Raw genomic sequence first — 17,603 nt, 5'->3', positions numbered from 1 at the left:
CGTTGCAGATCGTTGCTAACGGCATTTACTATATATCTGTTTGTGTATATATACAATTTGAAAGTTTCTCTTTTCATTTTTTGTTTTTTGTTTTTTTTTTTGGAAAACATTTGTGGATATGATTAATTTGTACACAAATTCTATTTACTTACGACACTAAATCGGGCTTTAAGGAAAGCAACAAGCAACACACATATACGAATATATATATATATATATATATCGATCTGATTGACAGTGTGTGTCTTTGTTATCATCATTTAACAGTTTGCAGCCATCGCTTAAACATAAACATACATAGAAAATATATAAGGTAAAGGAGTACAAGGAGCTCGGGTTGGGTTGGTCTTGGAGCTGCGGACCAAGAAATTAGCTAACGCCCTGCACAAACGATCAAAGATTCACAACATTCCTCAGATCGGATGGCAACAACTCTTTCATACATTCTATCTGCGCCCTTATCTGCCGCTGTGTGGTATTTGTATTGCCCTCGAGCGCTGCCTTATCACTGTAGAGATTCAGTTTCTGTTTTAGTTTGAGTATCATATCAATTATTTCCACCTCCTGCTTGTCGTGCGCCCAGTGCTCCAGATTGGCCTCGGATAGCGCCTGCAGCTGCAGATCTTGCAGTGTTAGCTGCAGCTCACGGTGCCGCGACTCGTACCAGCCCCGAAAGTTGGGCGATCGAACGAAGCGTCTGTACAGACCCTTCCAGTCGCCCTTGAGCGTGGAGGTTAATTGCGGCCCGGCTGACTCGAGCGTGGCCAGAAAGTCGTCCAGCTTAAAGGAGCTGGCATTGGGCGCCGACTTGAACGGACTGATGTCCTTCTGCAGCGGCATCAGCGAGGCCATATAACGTTCGAGCGGTATCATAAAGCTCTGCGTCAACTCCAACAGATGCCGCCTGATCAGCGCCGTCTGCACATGCTCCGGCCGCTTGGTCTTAATGCCCAGCAGCACCTTCTTGATCAGCAGCTTGTCCTTCTTCAAATACGGCTTGTACTTGGTATGCAGTCCAGCAACCGAGCTGTCCCCAGCAGCAGTCAAGCTGCCATTCAGTATGTTGTGATTGTGACTGCTTGGCTGGGCCAGTTTGGCACTCGCATTGCGTGTATTCTTGTGGAGCTCCTGTTGCATGTTCTTCTGCAAGCGCACAGAGAGGGAGAGAGTGAGAGTTAGATGATTCGGTGTGAGGGGTAGGTTAACTGACCTGATTATCGACCAGTCGCAGCATGTGCGGCCAATCCTTGAGAAGCTTGACAAAGAACGGATTGGTGACGCCCAGTATGACAGCTGGTATGGGCCGATTGCTGCACTCGTGGGTGAATTCCTTGAATTCGCTGTCGTGTATGGTGAAATATGGACGCGCCTCGGCACAGTATTCCAGCGGTGCTATCATTGCCACCAGAGCCTGCACCATATGCGAGCAATCGGCCGGCGAGGTGCCCACCACAACGATTGGCTCCGATGTGATGACCAGCTCCCACAGCGTATACAAATGGTCGATGACATAGCTAAGGCTGTGGAACAGCTCCAGTTCGCTGACAGACGCCAACACTTTGACAGATGTGGGTATCGGTTCCGGTTGCTCGCTGGTCGATAGCGGCGTCAGTGCTGCTGCTGCTACTGCGGCAGCCGCAGCTAATTTGCGGCTGCTGCTGCTGCTGGCCTTCGGTATGCATATCTGATAATTATACTCGAGCAGCGGCAGTTTGAGCGTCTGTCCGACCATCAATGTTGGCCACTGTTTGTTGATTTGATTGCAGGCGCGATGCAGCAGCTCGTTGCCCTCCTCGAAGTATTTGGGCGCCAGCTGGGCGAGCACATCATAGTAGAGATTGAAGAATGGCAGTCGCGTTATTATGATCAGACTCTTTTGGAAATAGCCGCGCGGCAAATTGGGATCGCGCTTCTGGCGAAAGTAGACGAAGCCCCAATAATGGCTGCTGTCGTAGCGCATGGCGGGCGCACAGTCTAAATTGTAATTTTGCATATTGGCGGGTGTTTGGTGTTTCATATTTTGGAACGCTCGCAGGCGCATATGGAACTTGGTGTCGCCCATGCAGCCAGAGTTGGAGTCTGGGAAGGCCATGTAGCAAATGTTGCTAACTTCCTGATCGCTGGGCATAAACTCAGCAGGATAAACGTATTCGAGTGCCTGGCCCAGGTTCAGATCGAACGTAACGACACAAAAACAATGCACCCATTGTGAGAGACGAATCCAATCATCGGGCAATTCGTTTGATACGCTTGTCGTATCATCGTCTCCCGTCGCCTGCCGTCCATCGATTGTGTATTGCCGTTCTTGCCTGGGGTCTGCGTTCATGATTGGTTCAACTTAGCAAGTGTTGTTATTGTGTTCACACTGCATGGGAAGCTGGCTAGTTCTACTTTCACTTCCAATGTTAATGTTATTTATTTGTGCTTGGTTTGTCAGCGTTGCCATCTAATCGTTGCGATACTATTATATATATGCGGGGCAGCAAAGTGGCAACCTTCGAAACGAACGATAGGCAATCGACTATCGATAGCTCATTTGATATCAAGTCTCCACATTTAGTATTCCGCCACAATTCAAACAACCAAAAAAGAACAAATGAAATTTTTCATTTTTTAAATGTAAATATTTTGTATTTGTGATGCTATCCAAATGTAAGTGTTAATGTAGTATCACAGATATGGGTCCCAGCCATGATAAAGCATAGCTAAATTACTTGGCAACGTTGCCTCGTTTATCAAACGCTGCACTTGCGTCTCCACATCCGAGTTCTCCAACAGGCCCGGCTCCCGACCTTCCAGTTTGTACTTGACAAGTAAAAGGGCACGTTGTGCCAGTAAGTTCTTTGATTCCTCATCTGCCAATTAAATATTTACATTAAATCACAACATATTATTATGTTGGATAAATTCGTTCTTACTCGATTGCCGTTGATGTTGTCCTTTGGACAGGACGCCCCAAATGAAGAGCGGATCATAGAGCAACACCTCCAATATGGTGGTAAATACAGATTTGTAACGCCTCAAAATATGCATAATCGCCTCACAGGACTTGGTGAAAACACCATTCGTACCACAAACGCCCATCGGGGCGACAAAATCTCGTGTCAAACGAAAAGGTACCGTTTCGGGGGTTGTCTGAATCTTGCCCTGTTCAAATGCAATGCCTGTTTGAATTACACAAAATATATAATATATAAATATGTGCTAAAAGTTGTTGCATAACATCCAAAAACGCACCGAAGTCAATGTGCACCACTTCGGCCGTTCGGTCATCAATTAAAATGTTTTGTGTATGGCGATCGCCCAGTCCCAGGACGTAGCCCACCATCGAGGTGGTGGCCACGCTGTTCGTATAGGCCAAACGCCGTTCGAACCATTCACCCGGTATGGGAAACTTCTCCAGTAGGAAATAATGAAAAACTGGCTTCACATGCTCACAAATAGTTTGATAGATTTTTCGACGTTCCACTGGCAATTTCTTCAAGCCCGCCTACAAAGTAAATGGCAATAAAAATAATAAATATAATCGAATAATGTAATATATATATATAATTACCGCTGTCAGCTCGCGACATTTGCGATTGTTCCAATCTTTGGGTCGATACTTCATGTGCGCACCGCCAGTGCCGTCGCCAACCAGATAGGTTGCCACTGGTATCGTATTGCTGCACCACTCAAGGATTCCGCTGCGGGCAGATAGCGGGGTCACTTTGTAGGTGCGCAAGTGCAGCTTGCGCTCAATGAACTGTGAATCGCTGCTCAATAGCTCGTTGACAATGCCAAACACCTGCTGCATGACCGCATCCTGCCGCAGATCATCCTTGCCCTTGATCAACTGCGCACGCGTCACACCATCCGAGCAGAGGCACTTCACCTTAATAGGCGCATTCAGGCCGCCACAAAAGGCATACTCCTCCGACCATTTTACTACACCTGCAAGTAGATACTGTTTTAAATATCTGACAATCATCCTACGACATGCATCTTCGCTTACTGATTATTTTATACTTCCGATGCGGCTGCACGGCCAGCTCCAATGTGGGACAGTGTATGCGATCTATTTTAAGTGCGCCAAGCTTTTTCAGCTTCTCGGGCACCACTTTCGGATTGGGGCGATTATTTGGGCCAAGCGAAATGTACGTGTTGGCAAATGTAATCAGAGCTGCAATAGAAATGGAACACAGATTAGTGATCAGCCATGTTGCTTATGGTTAATGGAGATTTTACTTGGAAACATGATTTCGAATTGTTGGCTAGCTTGAAGTGCCGTTGCGTTGGCATCGCCGCATTGACTTATTATCTTCTTGGCAATATCTGCGCGCTGTGTATTGCTGTGGTTTCCATCCATGTGGGCATAGACCAATGGATAGAGCTTGTAGAATGTCTGCTGCGGATGATCTGTGCCGCAGCGCACCAGCAAATCGACAAGCACCTGGTGAAAATTCTCGTTTTTGGAATTGAGACGTCCGGCCAGCTGGCTGACGGCACAAATGAACTTGTAGCTGGGCACCGTCTTGATGGGCTCCTTGATCTTGTCCAGCATCGTTTGGTTTTGGTCATTGGTGAACCAGAGTGCTATAATCCGATAAATTGCGGCGCTAGAGAACCCACTATCCAGCTGGCAATAGATAATATAATGCGAGATAGCCGTGCACAAATGCTCCGTGAGATTATCTTCGATGCGCCGCAGCTCCTGTTCGTCCAGCTTGGCAAATCGATTCAAGTTGATGGCGCCAATTTGGCGATCACGATCGGTTCGCTCGCCGCCAATAACTGTTTCGGCCAATTGACGATTCTGCTTGATGATATCGACGAGCGTCTGATATTCCTGCGACTGGCGATAGTCGTGCAGGCGCTGATACTCACGATCTGCATACTTGGCGATAGCCTCGTGAGCGGCCTTGCGATTCTGATTCTCGAACTGTTGAAATGTATCCCACGCGAATATATCGGGATATTTCTCCATAAGCACCGTCTGATGCGATTTGAAGTGGTCGAGCAGCTTGAGCGATTGATTGAATTTATGCTCCAATGTATAGCTCAAGCTCTCGGCATTGCAATTCAGCAGAAATTCGCCTTGCATTCGCAGCGCCGGCACGCGCTGCAGGCAAAACTGAAAGTCTGTATTCTTGTTCACATGCTGCAATATGGCCTTGGCTATTTGATAATTGCCACGCTGAACATTCGCATCCGCATCCTCCAGCAGCACGGAGATCTGTAAAAAGAGTCTAATAAGTGGGATTCTGAGTGACCTCATCGGACACTTGCCTTTGTGGGCGCCTTGATGTCGGGCATGCCGCGTAGCGTGGATATATATTTCGATGCCAAATTCAATTTGCCAGCTGCCTTGCATTCGCCAATGCACTTGAGCAAATAGGTGTCCACGGGACTCTGATCGTAATACTGTTGAATGCGACGACTGGCCCTAGTACCCGATATTTTGAATAGCGCAATTTGATGGGAGAGTATTTGCTCCTTGCAGCTAAAGCTGCCGTAGGTCAGATCTAGTTCCGTCTGCCATTTGTCGAATATTTCGTTGATCTGTGTGGCGGCCAATTGCTGGCTAAATTGAATCTGTAATACACCAAGTTCAGAGTTAAGTTGCGTATTCACTTACAGACAGACACCCACACACACCTGATAAAAGTCCTCGGTCTGCTGCAGTGTGCAGAGCCAGGTCATGTATTTGTAGACCGTCTGCAGACACTCGACGCTAATGTCGCGCAGTATTTCCTGGACACACTGGTAGGCATTGTTGATAGCCGACGAAGTGTTCTCCTGCTCCCGCTTGCTAATGCTCTTCAGTGCGATATAGTGATGTTTGTTGAACTCCTGTTCGAGATTGTTCGACCAATTCACCTTGTGATGCCGCTCGATTAGCTCATCCCACTGGCCCAGACGCCACAGTGCGTCGTAGTCCACAGTCATGTTTTGGCAAAACCTCTGATAGACATTGGCAAACGACAGCATGCCGTTGCTCTTCATAATGTCCATGCACATCTCGCTATTCGGCGCATCTAGATTATCCGATTCCAGCAAAATCCCCGACAGATTATCGTTCAAGCTCAGGAAATCGACGCGTGAGCGTAAAGGATTCAGAAAACCAGGTATGGCATCGAGACACCCAATCGACTTGTATGCCTATTGAAAACATTTAAAATTTTCATTTCATTCGTTTTGTGTTCGTTCAGCTCGCTTACCGTCTTGGCGGACATTTGAAAGTTTTCATCGGCGAGAATATTTGCGTTTGTCTTGGACGCACAGGCCCACAGCTCCAGATACAAAATACTCAAGAAATAGGCCTGACAATGATTGCTCGCCTTGACCACATTGCCCAAATTAATGGGTATGCTCCTGCGGGCATAGATTAGAGCGAGAGGGAAATCGAGATTTGAGATATTGGCTGCTCTTTACAACTATGTTGGTTGGACCTACCAACTGTTGACCACGCGTACGCATTCGCATATGTATAGGAATCGTTTGATCACTCTCTTATCCTGATAGATATCCGTAGAGCCATTTGCTGAGCACTCAAAGAAGTGTTCCAGCATGTTGCATATGCCATTTAAATGCAGCTCTTTATTGCCCAGCACGAGCTTGATGAATGCTTGCAGACAGCCGCTGGCAAACTCAACGGACTGGCAAGCAAATGCATCGAATCCTTGCCAATTGCAGGCCTTAAACAAAGAGCCCATAAACTTGCACAGCCAGGGCTCATAGTCCAAATGCTCCGTGGCCTTGAGCACGTCGAGCCAATCAATTGATGGAATGCTGTTGATCGAATTCAGGAAACTCATTTTATTTAAACCAACACAGAAGATGCGCAAATGCGGATATTGACCTGTAAATAAAGTGAAGGCGTTCAGACAATTTGACAAAATATTGGTAATTTTTCATGTTTACCAATTAGAGGGGCTGCGCTCTTGCTGTTAACCACTTCCCCGACCACTTGGAAGAAGGCCTCGTGTGTGTTTACATTGAAGTCGAATAGATTCCGCTCCAGCGTCTCCATGATGACGTCAATGAACTGTTCCATTGGCTGCACTGGCGACTGTAAAGGTTCAAGATAGAATTGTAAATAAAAGTATTATTAATTATTGAAAACATAAGCAAGGAGTAGGATTTGGCCATGAACAAAGAAACGGACTAGAAGCTAAGACTACGCAAATAAGGTGCTTTGGATAGCTCTTAGACTCTCCATTTTTTGTCGTGACTCTTGCTGCCAAGACTCTTTCGAGGTTTACATATTGTTTCTTTGATACCTGCTGTATGGACTCGAAGTCAGTTTGAAAGAAATACGAAATATGTTTCATTTTGATTGGTCCGATCTGAGCTAGACATTTGACAGCATCCAGATTGTGATCGTGCTTTGGCGATTCGCGCACCATGCGTATGAGTCGACTGACTAGCTCGAACAGCAGCTGTTCATGGTTCTGCAGCTCCTCCTTGTGCTCAGCAATCTGAATATACATTCGAATGTACAATGAACTATATATAGATATAAATAAAAACAACTCACGTATTCGCGCAGACCATGCAAACGTTCCAAACGATTGGGCTTGAGAAAGGCGTGTATATAGTCGACGACGCTCTGCTTGCTGATCTTTGGCAATGTTGTTTCAAATAGATTCCGCAATGTTTGCAAATATTCACAGTCGTCGCCGCTTTCATCGAGCAGCGCCTGCACTTGCAGCTTCGCCTTGTACATATTGATGTAGGCAACGAGCTTTTGAGTTGCCATCATCTTCAGTTCCTTTGTCTCAACATGCTTGACACAGGCAATCAATAGCTTGGCCAGCTGATCCATATGTGCGGTTACTTGCTGAGTCAGGAAGCTGCCCTTTTCCAGCATCACTTCCACATACTCAAGAGCAGATCGATGCAGTTGCCCACATTTGCCTGCAGTTGAAGGAAAAACTGAATTCGGAAAGCCAGAAGATGTGGAGAGTGCTAACTCACTGTGCAACAGAAAGCGGCAGACAAAGAACCAAACGTCACGCACAAAGTAGCCACAATGCACTTCAATCAATTTTGCATCCGAATTGCGTGTGGATTCCAATTTCTTGGCCGCATCCAAAATGGCATCAGCAATGGTGCAGTACCGAAAGAAGCAATGCAGCACATGACTGGGCAGCACGGCTCGATAGCAATCGCCTTTCAATATGTTCAGCAATTTGACCAGCATCAGCGGCTCTTCAAACATCAGCGTCGAAATGCTTTGTATGCGCAAGTCCGTGGACCATATTTTACCATTCTACAATGTATATAGCAATTAATCATGTCATTATCCGAATCATCTCTATATTGCAGTATACCATAAATTTGGACATTGAACTGAAGACCGATGCGGCAGAGAGATTAAACCACTGCGGCTGGCTAAGGCTTGAGACTGTGCCACCAAACAGTCTATCCAGTTCTTCTTTATCCAAAAGCAGTCTGATAGTTCTGTAGAGTGTGAGTGTATTGAGTTGCTCATCCATCGGTTTCAATTTGAAATGATCCAGATTCTGTTTTAGATTCTCGTAATTTTGACGAAACTCAACGCTTTGCGATTCATCTGAACCGCTTAATTCGACTGCCAAAAAGGCTTTCAGTATGGGCATGGCGTCCTTAAATAGTTTGAATACAGAGCGATAAGATTAATGCAAAAATCAAGTGACTGCCAGGATTACCTCTGCATTTACGAACTTGCTATAGCGCTGTATATCATCGGGCTTGCCGTAAATAAACGTAAAAGCCAAAATGCTACTGGCATGCTTCTTAATAAACTCCTCTTTGGTGTCGTAGCAAAGGAAATATGGAAATCTAAAATAGTTGGCAATTTATAGTTAAGTCTGCAAAAATAGTTAGGCCAGCTTACTTGGAAACGGCCCAGCGTTGGGATATCCATTTGTGTATTAGGCCATCCGCATAGGGCAACAGCAGCTGACGCATGTTCTGATTGTAACACGGCACGTGGCACTGCAAAGCACAGAAATCAACTGAAGAACATTTAAATATATATCCGTATGAGACTGTGAATTAATGGCATTAACTAAATCGTACATTCATTCAATTTATGTTGTGCGCAATAGGGTAATAGATCCTGCAAGGCAACATCCTGGTGGTACGTACTAAAGGCAAAGAAAGCAATTAGCGTTTGAATTGTCACCGCATGACTATTCTGCTCCAGATCCTCGCTGATGAACTGCAATACGAGGCAAGCATCTTATTAATTATTGAACATTTTCATAGTCCGATCGAATCGCACTTACAGTCAGCTTCTTCCAGTCAATGTTTGCGTAGAGCTCTTCGCTAAATGCCAAATGGCTGGCCCACTTGTTGACTGTGTCGCCATCCTTAACGGACACACAATACTTTGTATTGAGCAGCTGCGTCAGCGTCGCAATTGTGGCCAAACGTACTTCAATCGTTGGCATTGTTAAGAACTTTGCCACCGAGAAGCAAATAACATGAAAATTGATCAAATCGTAAATGTTGGGACAGCGTTGCGCTATCAGCCCGATAGAGAGTACAATTTTGACCGATAACGTTGCAGGATACGCTTTCTTCAATGCTATCCGCATTAGTGATATTATCGCCGACATCATATCGTCCAGATCGTTCTCATTATCGCACGCAAAGTAAACGACAGCTAAAAGAGCAAAAGTTTAGACACTTGGCTTGGCTTGTTCTATTGTCCAACACTTACTGGGTATTTCATCAACGATCTTGCTTATGAACTCAACATTGGTGAAGTGATTCTGAAAAATCTCCTTCAGCCTCTCGACTAGCCAAGCAATGCACTCCGGCGATAGGCTTTTGCACTTGCAGAGCAACTAAATTCAAAAAATTACAGATCATTAGCCTATTTTAGTTAGTTAGTTAGTTACCATAGGCTTACCTTAACAACCAGCAGCATGTCCTGGGGCGTGGAGCGTAGCTTAAGATTCCTGACTATATGACGAAACGCCTCTGCGCTATAGGAACTGTTGGCACACAGGCTGCCCAGTATGTGTAGGCAACTGGTCATCAATGCTGACTGCTCTGGGCTATCCACTGTATTCTTGGGTGCGCCTAAAACTCGGCACAGTTAATAAGTTAATATAAGATATAGAGTGAATAGAGCCATATGCTTCTAGTTATGTCTAATATAAAAGAGCAATGATTCCTAATCCTCTAGCTTAGATCTTTTATATAAAACTCCCATGCCACTCACATATTTGATGAAGGAGCACGCCTGTGAATTCGAGCAGCATTTCAATTGGCTGCTTCTCCATATACTGCAGGAGTATGTCATTCGAATTGAACACATCCAGAATGCCGATCTGTTGCTGCAGAATATCACGTAGATCGCTCACGTCCATGGTACGCAACTCCGGCTGAAGCGCCTTGTATTGAAACTGCAAGCCAAAATAACGTGAATTAATGAATGGCTTCATCAAGTAAATGGGTTTCAGGTTTCAGCCCACCTCAACGTGGCTAAGGAACAGGCCGATACGCTTGATGAGCGGACAGTTGACCAAATTCTCATCATCGAACACTTTGTAGTGCAGCAATCGTTCCATGGTGCAGGCCAATTTGTGCAAACACTTCAGGTCTCTCAATATAGATGAGATTGAGTGCTCGCTGGCTGTCGTTATGTTAAGCATGCGCATGAGCAGCTCATAGTTTCTCTGAAACAGACAGTTCTTTGCGGCCGATCTCATTGGAGCAGGCATGCCGCCCGATTGCAGCAGTTGCGATTGAAATTTCTCATCCAAGCAGATCAATTGCTTATTGTACTTGTACAACAGCAGTTGCAGATGGTCAGTGGCTGTGGTAGTTGGGCTGTTAGCATGAGTGTTCGACAGTTGTTGCAATTGCTGTTCATCGAGAAAATTAATGATGCCAATGGCAAAGGTGTCTGCCAACAGTTTGGGCTCAATTGCCGCTATATTGTGAATCATTTGCGTCGCATTGCTCTTGTCTATGGCATAGGCCCACTTGATAATGGGCTCCAGACTGCCAGAGGTTTTGTCCAAGCCGCATTGCTCGGCATATATAAAGATATGGCGCAAGGTTTCGATGCATTCATTGCGCCGCAGCATCTCATTCGTTGTGATGCTCTGCAACAGTGCGTTGCACAGCGTCTGGTTCAGTTTGTTGTGCCTGATGAGCGACTGTAGTATGATTTGTTTCTCTACAATCTCATCGGCAGCGGGTCGTGTCTCTGATATCAAATGAGTGGCAATTTGTGTCCATTTCTCGGCCATAAAGTCAACTGGAATCGATTGCGTTTCCAGTAGCTGAAGCTCCTTCTGCAGCAGACTCGTTAGACAGATGCGCACATTATGCAAATTTTTGCCATTTCCGTAGATGAGAAGGACATCGAGCGTGGTTAACAACGCTAGCTGATAATTGGCTGCGTTTATTATGACATCAAACTGCAGCAGCTCAGCATAGATGGCAAACCTAAAAAAGTACAAATTTCTCTCTTACACATATTCGATAGATAGATAGATGTTTACCATATGGCATTGAAGCTCGTTTCCTGTTTGTCAATTAGATTGATGACATTCTCAAGCTTATCGTGTCGTGGACGTTTGCTAGGCGTCTCCTGATCTCCGCTCGCAGCACTTTGCAGTTCCACATGCCATTGAACCTGCAAAGAGTTTTATATATATAGTAAACATATAAAAGAGTGAAGTTTTTGACGATCTTATTTACAATATAAACAACAATTGCTGCCATTTTAATGAACTTATCCGAGAACTTGTCTGTATTTAGAACAGATGATGCTTTGCTTCGGCCTATGAAATTCTTTCTGATTTCCATATTAACAATTGTGCGCAATTTCAACATAGTTTGCTGCCAATCCTTGTCAATCGGCACACGAAAGGTGCTAAAATCATGATTTTTCAGCTTTGGATATATCGTTTGCAGTGATAATCTGATAGAATCAAAGAATATAATTTTTGTATCGTCGCGAAAGATGTCGTCGTTGTGGAAGTCACAAAGCCTTGGCAATATCTCCTGCATATGGATGCATAGCCTATGATGATAGTTGACCGACAGCTGAGAAATGGGACAGATTAGTTAGGTAATCGACTGATTTTTTTATCGTACTCTTACCTCGCTAACAAATATCTCATAGAGACGCACAATTTCTTGTTTTCTTTCTGCATTGTTTGCCGTTTGAGCGAAATTGGTTAACATGGGTAAATAGTCGACTAGATCGGCATGCAGCTGTACGCGTTTCTGTGCTAGCTGCAACGTCTTTGTTATACACTTCAATATCTTGGAGCGCAGTATATCATCATTATTCAGATTCAGCTCGAACAGATAGGAGAGTATGCCTTGGAAATGCATGGAATGTAATATAAGATTATCGATGGTAGCTGCTGTAACTTACGACTATATTCGCTAACTTTCAATTGTGCTATATAGTGGTTCGACAGAAAGATGCCTCTGTCCAGCAAATTGATGAAATGACTGCCAAAATGTCGCACAACAATGCGCTGCTTGATGCCTTCTTCGAAGGCATTGAATATGGTTGACTTGGACAAGAAGTGACCATTGCCGCATTTGCCCACTGCAAATGGGAACAATAAATAGTTACGATTTACTATTGCTCTACTCTCCAGACTAATATAACTTACTCTCCAAGTTGTATTCAATGAGCTTATCTATGGCATTTCCATATAAATAGCACTTATCTGAAAGCGTTTTATATGACTTCTCATTGGCATCTTGCAAGTTGGCTGCATGCTGCAATCGCATGAATAAACACATCAACAATATATGCAAGTTTATAATTTATAGCAATTATACTTTAAAAATGGCCTCCTTGGTGACGTCAAAGACAGCTTGCCAACATAAATCCTGTTTTTTGTTTAGAACACCGTTAAGGGCCTCCTTTGAGCTGTTAAGCTTTTGGTCCAATTGTTCAATAGCTTTGTTGCGCGTGGTTGGTTTATCACAGCGCATTTCACTGATAATGCGCTGTATTTCATTTAAAAGTGGATTCATATTGCAGATCTACTCCTTCGCCTTGGTTTTGCCAAAAAGAACATTCAAGTTAAACACATTTTGGTGTCGAAACTTTGGGCTACAAGTCAAAGCGGGCAATGCAGTGTGACCTCATACAACAATCGAAAAAATACTAAAAATATATCGATTAATTTGCAAGCTTAAAAATAAGTAAGCATACGTAAAAACATATCATTAAAGTAAAGAATAGTTATTTTTCATAACCATAACACAGAAATAAACTATAAGAAATAATCAATAATACATTAGCTTAAAAAAAAACATCAAAACACTTCTCACAATCGTTTACACATACAGCTATCGCTCATCTTTATAAATGTATCGATAGAAAGTAGAAAATTCCGCCACAAATAAACGGCGTCTGGGCTATATTGTGTTGACGAAATGCCGATTGGAGTTTTTAAAACTGTGCGCGAAGTAAGCAGCGAAGATGCGGTGAGTTACATCAATAAGTGAGGCAACAATAGCATGGTAAACTGTCTTATCAAATTACAGGTACATGTAGCTGCAAATCTGTTGCAAGAGAATGCCGCCAAAAAGTGGAAGACGCAAGCGATCGGCGAGAAATCGGCTCATGTTATTCTTGAGTTCGAGGAGCCGCAACAGATTACCGGCATAGATATTGGCAACGAGCACGCTGCCTTTGTTGAGGTGCTGGTTAGCAAGACGGGCTGTCAGCTGGATGATTTTAAGGAACTTCTGCTCTCCAGCTCATTTATGACGCCCATTGAGAGCAAAAATTCCAGCAATACAAATCGCGTGCGCTGCTTCAGCACCGAAGCTCTGTGTCCCGCCGCGCTGACAGACAAATGGAAGCTAGTGAAGATTGTGTGCACGCAGCCATTCAATAAGCATGTACAATATGGCTTGTCCTTTGTTAAGATGCATGTGGCGGGCAGTGTAAAACCAAAATGCTTGGTGCCCGATAAATTTAAGCTGGCGGCCCGTCCCAATCCTACCTCCAGCCCTACACTGGCTGCCTTGGGTCGTTTTAAGCTGCGCGAAGAGTCACCCGATTCGGAGCCGGATGGCAAAGCTTCACTCTCGCTTTTTCAGCGCTGGAAGGCAACCAGAAATGATGATACCAGCACGGCAGCTGCCATACGAGATGCCGCCTCGCCGGCTGCACTGCGTCGCTTAAGCGACACACGCCCAGCGCCCATTAAAGTGCCAGCAACACAGGCCAACACTCCGTCGAAGGCGACGCAGGCAGAAACTAAGCTCTTGGATCGCAATCGTAACTCACTACTGTTTGGCGACGATGAGGACGAAGATGATGCGGCTGAAGCTGTTGCAGACGCGAGAAAGCAGCGCTTGAGCAAACACATTGAGGCGGATAAGAGCAGGCGGCGCATAGAGCTAGAGAAGGAACTCGAAAAGAAGAAGGACAAAGGCAAGCGTCTGTCTATTGAAAAGCCAGCTGCCAAGCAGGATGAGCAGCTTGAAAAGAAGATAGAGTCGAAGCCAACGGCAGCACAGGCACAAAAGCGACTTTCGTCCTCCCTCGAAGAGCACAGCAAGCCAGCCAAAAAGCCAAAAATCAAGCAGGTGAAATATGCGCCATTTAATCAGCTGCTACGTGGCGTTGTGCTCGTCATCAGTGGCATACAGGTGAGTAGAGCTCTAAATCGTTGACCCATCACTCCTCAACATCTTCAACCTTTGCTCATATAGAATCCAGATCGTGCAGATCTGCGCTCGAAGGCCATAGCGCTGGGCGCCAAGTACAAAGCGGACTGGGGAGCTGGCTGCACGCATCTAATGTAAGTTTAGCTCTAGGAATCTCTAAAGAACGGAAGATTCTGTAACTTTCGAGTTGATCCATTGCAGCTGCGCCTTCAGAAATACGCCCAAATACAATCAGGTCAAGGGCGAGGGTAAAATTGTGACGCGTCGCTGGATTGAAAAATGTTACGAATTGAAAAAGTATTTGCCCTGGCGACGTTATGCATTGGACAATGCGGAAATGGCTCAGCCGGAGAGCGATGAAGAGCTGTACGATGAGTCGCTGAAGCCCACAGTGGATGACGATGATGATGAGCATGACAAGGATGCCAGTCCAATTGCTCTGGCTGAAAGAGTGGGCAACAACAACTGCGTCGAGCTGGAATCGTCTGGACCCGACACAGAGGACGAGCTCGAACGAGTGGCACAACAAAGTAAGTTGTTGAATTGTTGATTTTCAATTAAAGTCTACTAAAAATGATTTACAGAAAAGAAATTGAAGCAGACAAATGAATCAACGGAGAGTTCAAAGTCAAAATCTCTGAATATTTACGAAGTTAGCACAGATGAGGAGGACTATCTACAGGAAAAGCGAAAGCAGTTATAGTTATAAGTTGTGCCAAGTATTGTTTATTTTAATTATGTGTACAGATAAGTTGATATTTTATTTTTCATGTATTACGCCAGTAAAGTGATGTATATATTTTAACTATTTCAAACAACGCGATTTAGTAGTGTTGACAATGGCAACGCGCTGGTCATCCTAATGTTATTATCCTAAGAGTGCGCACGATGGGTTTTTGGTATTTACTATTTAGGATCTGCATTGTAACGAGATTATCAGTAAGGATTATAATATAGCTATTAGTTATGTGGCATTATATATGTACATTTATATATTATGTCGTATATAAAAAAAGTCAATTTTTGCCGCGCGCTTTTGTAGTGTTGTTAAGTGGTGTTAGCACATGCGCTGTTAAGTCCTTGCACAACGCGTTTAGTATTTAGTTAGTATTTTATAAAGGTATAAATCGATATATGCCAGTTCAGATTGAATATATTTGTCGATAGGGATAGTATCAACGTTTTTTTTTTAAGTTCACTTTCTAGCGCAGAACTTTTCCTTTCATATAAGAGAAACAAAGCTGTTTGTGTATTTGCCAGTAAATATACATTATAATGTATATAATGTATATAAAACACTACATTACAGTGTTAAGCATCAGTAAACACATAAGTAAGCATATTTAAATTTCCATATAAATATACAGCAGAAATGGCAGCAAGTAATCGAGATATATGGCAGCTCTGAATGCAAATAATGCAGATTTTATCGTAGCAGCTGGTTGAAAATGCACTAAAAAATACCAGGTGTCATTTAACACTGGCTTGCAATTCACAATAGACTGCTGCATTGGCTGCCCGTGGAAAGAAAAAACGGAGAAAAACAACTTGTGCCTGGGCTCAATTATGCTCGCAAGGATAACATAAAAAGGAACAACACATACAAACAAAAAAACACTCTCGCACACATACGCACACGTACACACAGCAGCAGCAACGTTTCCATAGGATTCGCTGCGAGTGTTGCTTGCGAGCCGAGACTACGAGACACACGGCGTATACGTATTTTCTGTGCTGCTTTGTTGATAAACGGTATGGAAAAATATAAATAAATGAATATATATGTATTGTTATATATATAATTATATATTCAATATAGGACTAGTGCATGCGCTGAATTTTGCCTGTTGAAAAGTGGAACACTCAGACAAAATTTGAGATTCGAAATTCGGTCTTAGGTGAAAAATCGATAGAGAGAGATATAAAAAGAAAGTGTTGATTGTTGACTGTTGTTGTTGTTGTTGTTGTTTTGCAGAATGTGCGACTAAGGATAATAGTAAAAGAGAAAACAAAACAACAAGTTAAGGTTAGTAAAATGCATTTATTGTATACCTATAAATATTTATTTTATATGCATTTGTTTTTTAATTCAGCTCAATTTAGGCAGTGGAAGAAAACGAGTTAGAAAAAGGACATTCAACATGGGTAACGAGACGTCGCTGCCAATGGACATGTGCTCCAACTTTGATGCAGATGAAATTCGTCGCTTGGGCAAACGTTTTCGAAAACTCGATCTCGATAATTCGGGTGCGCTGAGTATCGATGAGTTCATGTCGCTGCCGGAGCTGCAGCAAAATCCGCTCGTGCAGCGTGTTATCGATATTTTCGATGCCGACGGCAATGGCGAGGTGGACTTCAAGGAGTTCATCCAAGGCGTATCGCAGTTTAGTGTGCGCGGCGATAAGCTATCGAAGTTGCGTTTCGCCTTCCGCATCTACGATATGGACAACGATGGCTACATATCGAACGGGGAGCTCTTCCAAGTCCTGAAAATGATGGTCGGCAATAATTTAAAGGATACGCAACTGCAACAGATTGTCGACAAGACAATCTGCTTCGCCGACAAGGACGAGGATGGAAAAATCTCTTTCGATGAGTTCTGCTCTGTGGTGGGCAATACGGATATACATAAGAAAATGGTTGTTGATGTTTAAGCTAAGCGGCCAATAGAGACACAAACACACTCACACACACACACACTTCCACATATATGCACATATATATCGATATATATGGACCTACCAAAGAAATTTTGAACTTCATTTCAACTCGAAAAAAGAAAAACCAAAGCAAAAAACAATTTTGATGTATATGTATCGTACGTACCTCTACCATTTATATATGTATATGTATGTATGTATGGATTTATCTAAGTGCGTGCTTTAGGGGCACAACAACAACTAACTAACTAACTAAAGTAATTATTAAAACAAAGAAGATAAAAAGATAGACGAAAATGTAAC

At 43.8% G+C, this 17,603-nt stretch overlaps 4 protein-coding genes across 5 annotated transcripts; 2 read left to right on the top strand and 2 right to left on the bottom strand.

Moving 5' to 3' along the window:
• Positions 1-101: 101 nt before the first annotated feature.
• On the bottom strand, positions 102-2,336 carry LOC111593407 (protein DENND6B). The gene is made up of 2 exons (XM_023306130.2): positions 1,211-2,336; positions 102-1,143 (listed from the first exon to the last, which is right to left on the bottom strand). The coding sequence occupies exons 1-2, from the start codon at positions 2,324-2,326 to the stop codon at positions 394-396; spliced, it is 1,866 nt and encodes a 621-aa protein (XP_023161898.2). The 5' UTR covers positions 2,327-2,336; the 3' UTR covers positions 102-393.
• A 310-nt stretch (positions 2,337-2,646) lies between these two features.
• Positions 2,647-13,101, bottom strand: LOC111593396 (serine/threonine-protein kinase ATM). Its single transcript, XM_030223539.1, has 29 exons — positions 12,793-13,101; positions 12,621-12,729; positions 12,374-12,553; positions 12,094-12,317; positions 11,689-12,036; positions 11,490-11,623; positions 10,452-11,433; positions 10,199-10,382; positions 9,884-10,056; positions 9,692-9,818; positions 9,255-9,634; positions 9,046-9,187; positions 8,861-8,981; positions 8,673-8,805; positions 8,316-8,609; positions 7,960-8,254; positions 7,520-7,899; positions 7,263-7,460; positions 6,904-7,051; positions 6,436-6,841; positions 6,201-6,354; positions 5,638-6,141; positions 5,269-5,574; positions 4,228-5,215; positions 3,995-4,162; positions 3,557-3,933; positions 3,238-3,490; positions 2,919-3,164; positions 2,647-2,855 (listed from the first exon to the last, which is right to left on the bottom strand). Exons 1-29 carry the CDS (start codon positions 12,988-12,990, stop codon positions 2,671-2,673), a joined length of 8,337 nt encoding a protein of 2,778 aa, XP_030079399.1. The 5' UTR covers positions 12,991-13,101; the 3' UTR covers positions 2,647-2,670.
• A 168-nt stretch (positions 13,102-13,269) lies between these two features.
• LOC111593441 (DNA repair protein XRCC1) lies at positions 13,270-15,417 on the top strand. The gene is made up of 5 exons (XM_023306193.2): positions 13,270-13,446; positions 13,507-14,622; positions 14,686-14,774; positions 14,842-15,170; positions 15,225-15,417. Exons 1-5 carry the CDS (start codon positions 13,396-13,398, stop codon positions 15,341-15,343), a joined length of 1,704 nt encoding a protein of 567 aa, XP_023161961.2. The 5' UTR covers positions 13,270-13,395; the 3' UTR covers positions 15,344-15,417.
• A 578-nt stretch (positions 15,418-15,995) lies between these two features.
• LOC111593505 (calcineurin subunit B type 1) lies at positions 15,996-17,528 on the top strand. Of its 2 annotated transcripts, XM_023306289.2 has the most exons (4): positions 15,997-16,392; positions 16,460-16,538; positions 16,616-16,666; positions 16,734-17,528. In XM_023306289.2, exon 4 carries the CDS (start codon positions 16,782-16,784, stop codon positions 17,292-17,294), a length of 513 nt encoding a protein of 170 aa, XP_023162057.1. In that variant the 5' UTR covers positions 15,997-16,392; positions 16,460-16,538; positions 16,616-16,666; positions 16,734-16,781; the 3' UTR covers positions 17,295-17,528. The 2 variants fall into 2 exon arrangements, with proteins under 2 accessions (XP_023162058.1, XP_023162057.1); XM_023306290.2 differs by lacking the exon at positions 16,460-16,538 and having other exon boundaries at positions 15,996-16,392.
• The last annotated feature ends 75 nt before the right edge of the window (positions 17,529-17,603 follow it).

The sequence above is a fragment of the Drosophila hydei genome, unplaced genomic scaffold, assembly GCF_003285905.1.
Source record: "Drosophila hydei strain 15085-1641.00,03,60 unplaced genomic scaffold, DhydRS2 tig00000237-arrow-arrow-pilon, whole genome shotgun sequence".
NCBI classification, from domain to species: Eukaryota; Metazoa; Arthropoda; class Insecta; order Diptera; family Drosophilidae; genus Drosophila; species Drosophila hydei.
Note: the sequence above shows the minus strand (reverse complement) of the source record. Positions and strands in the feature narration are given on the sequence as shown.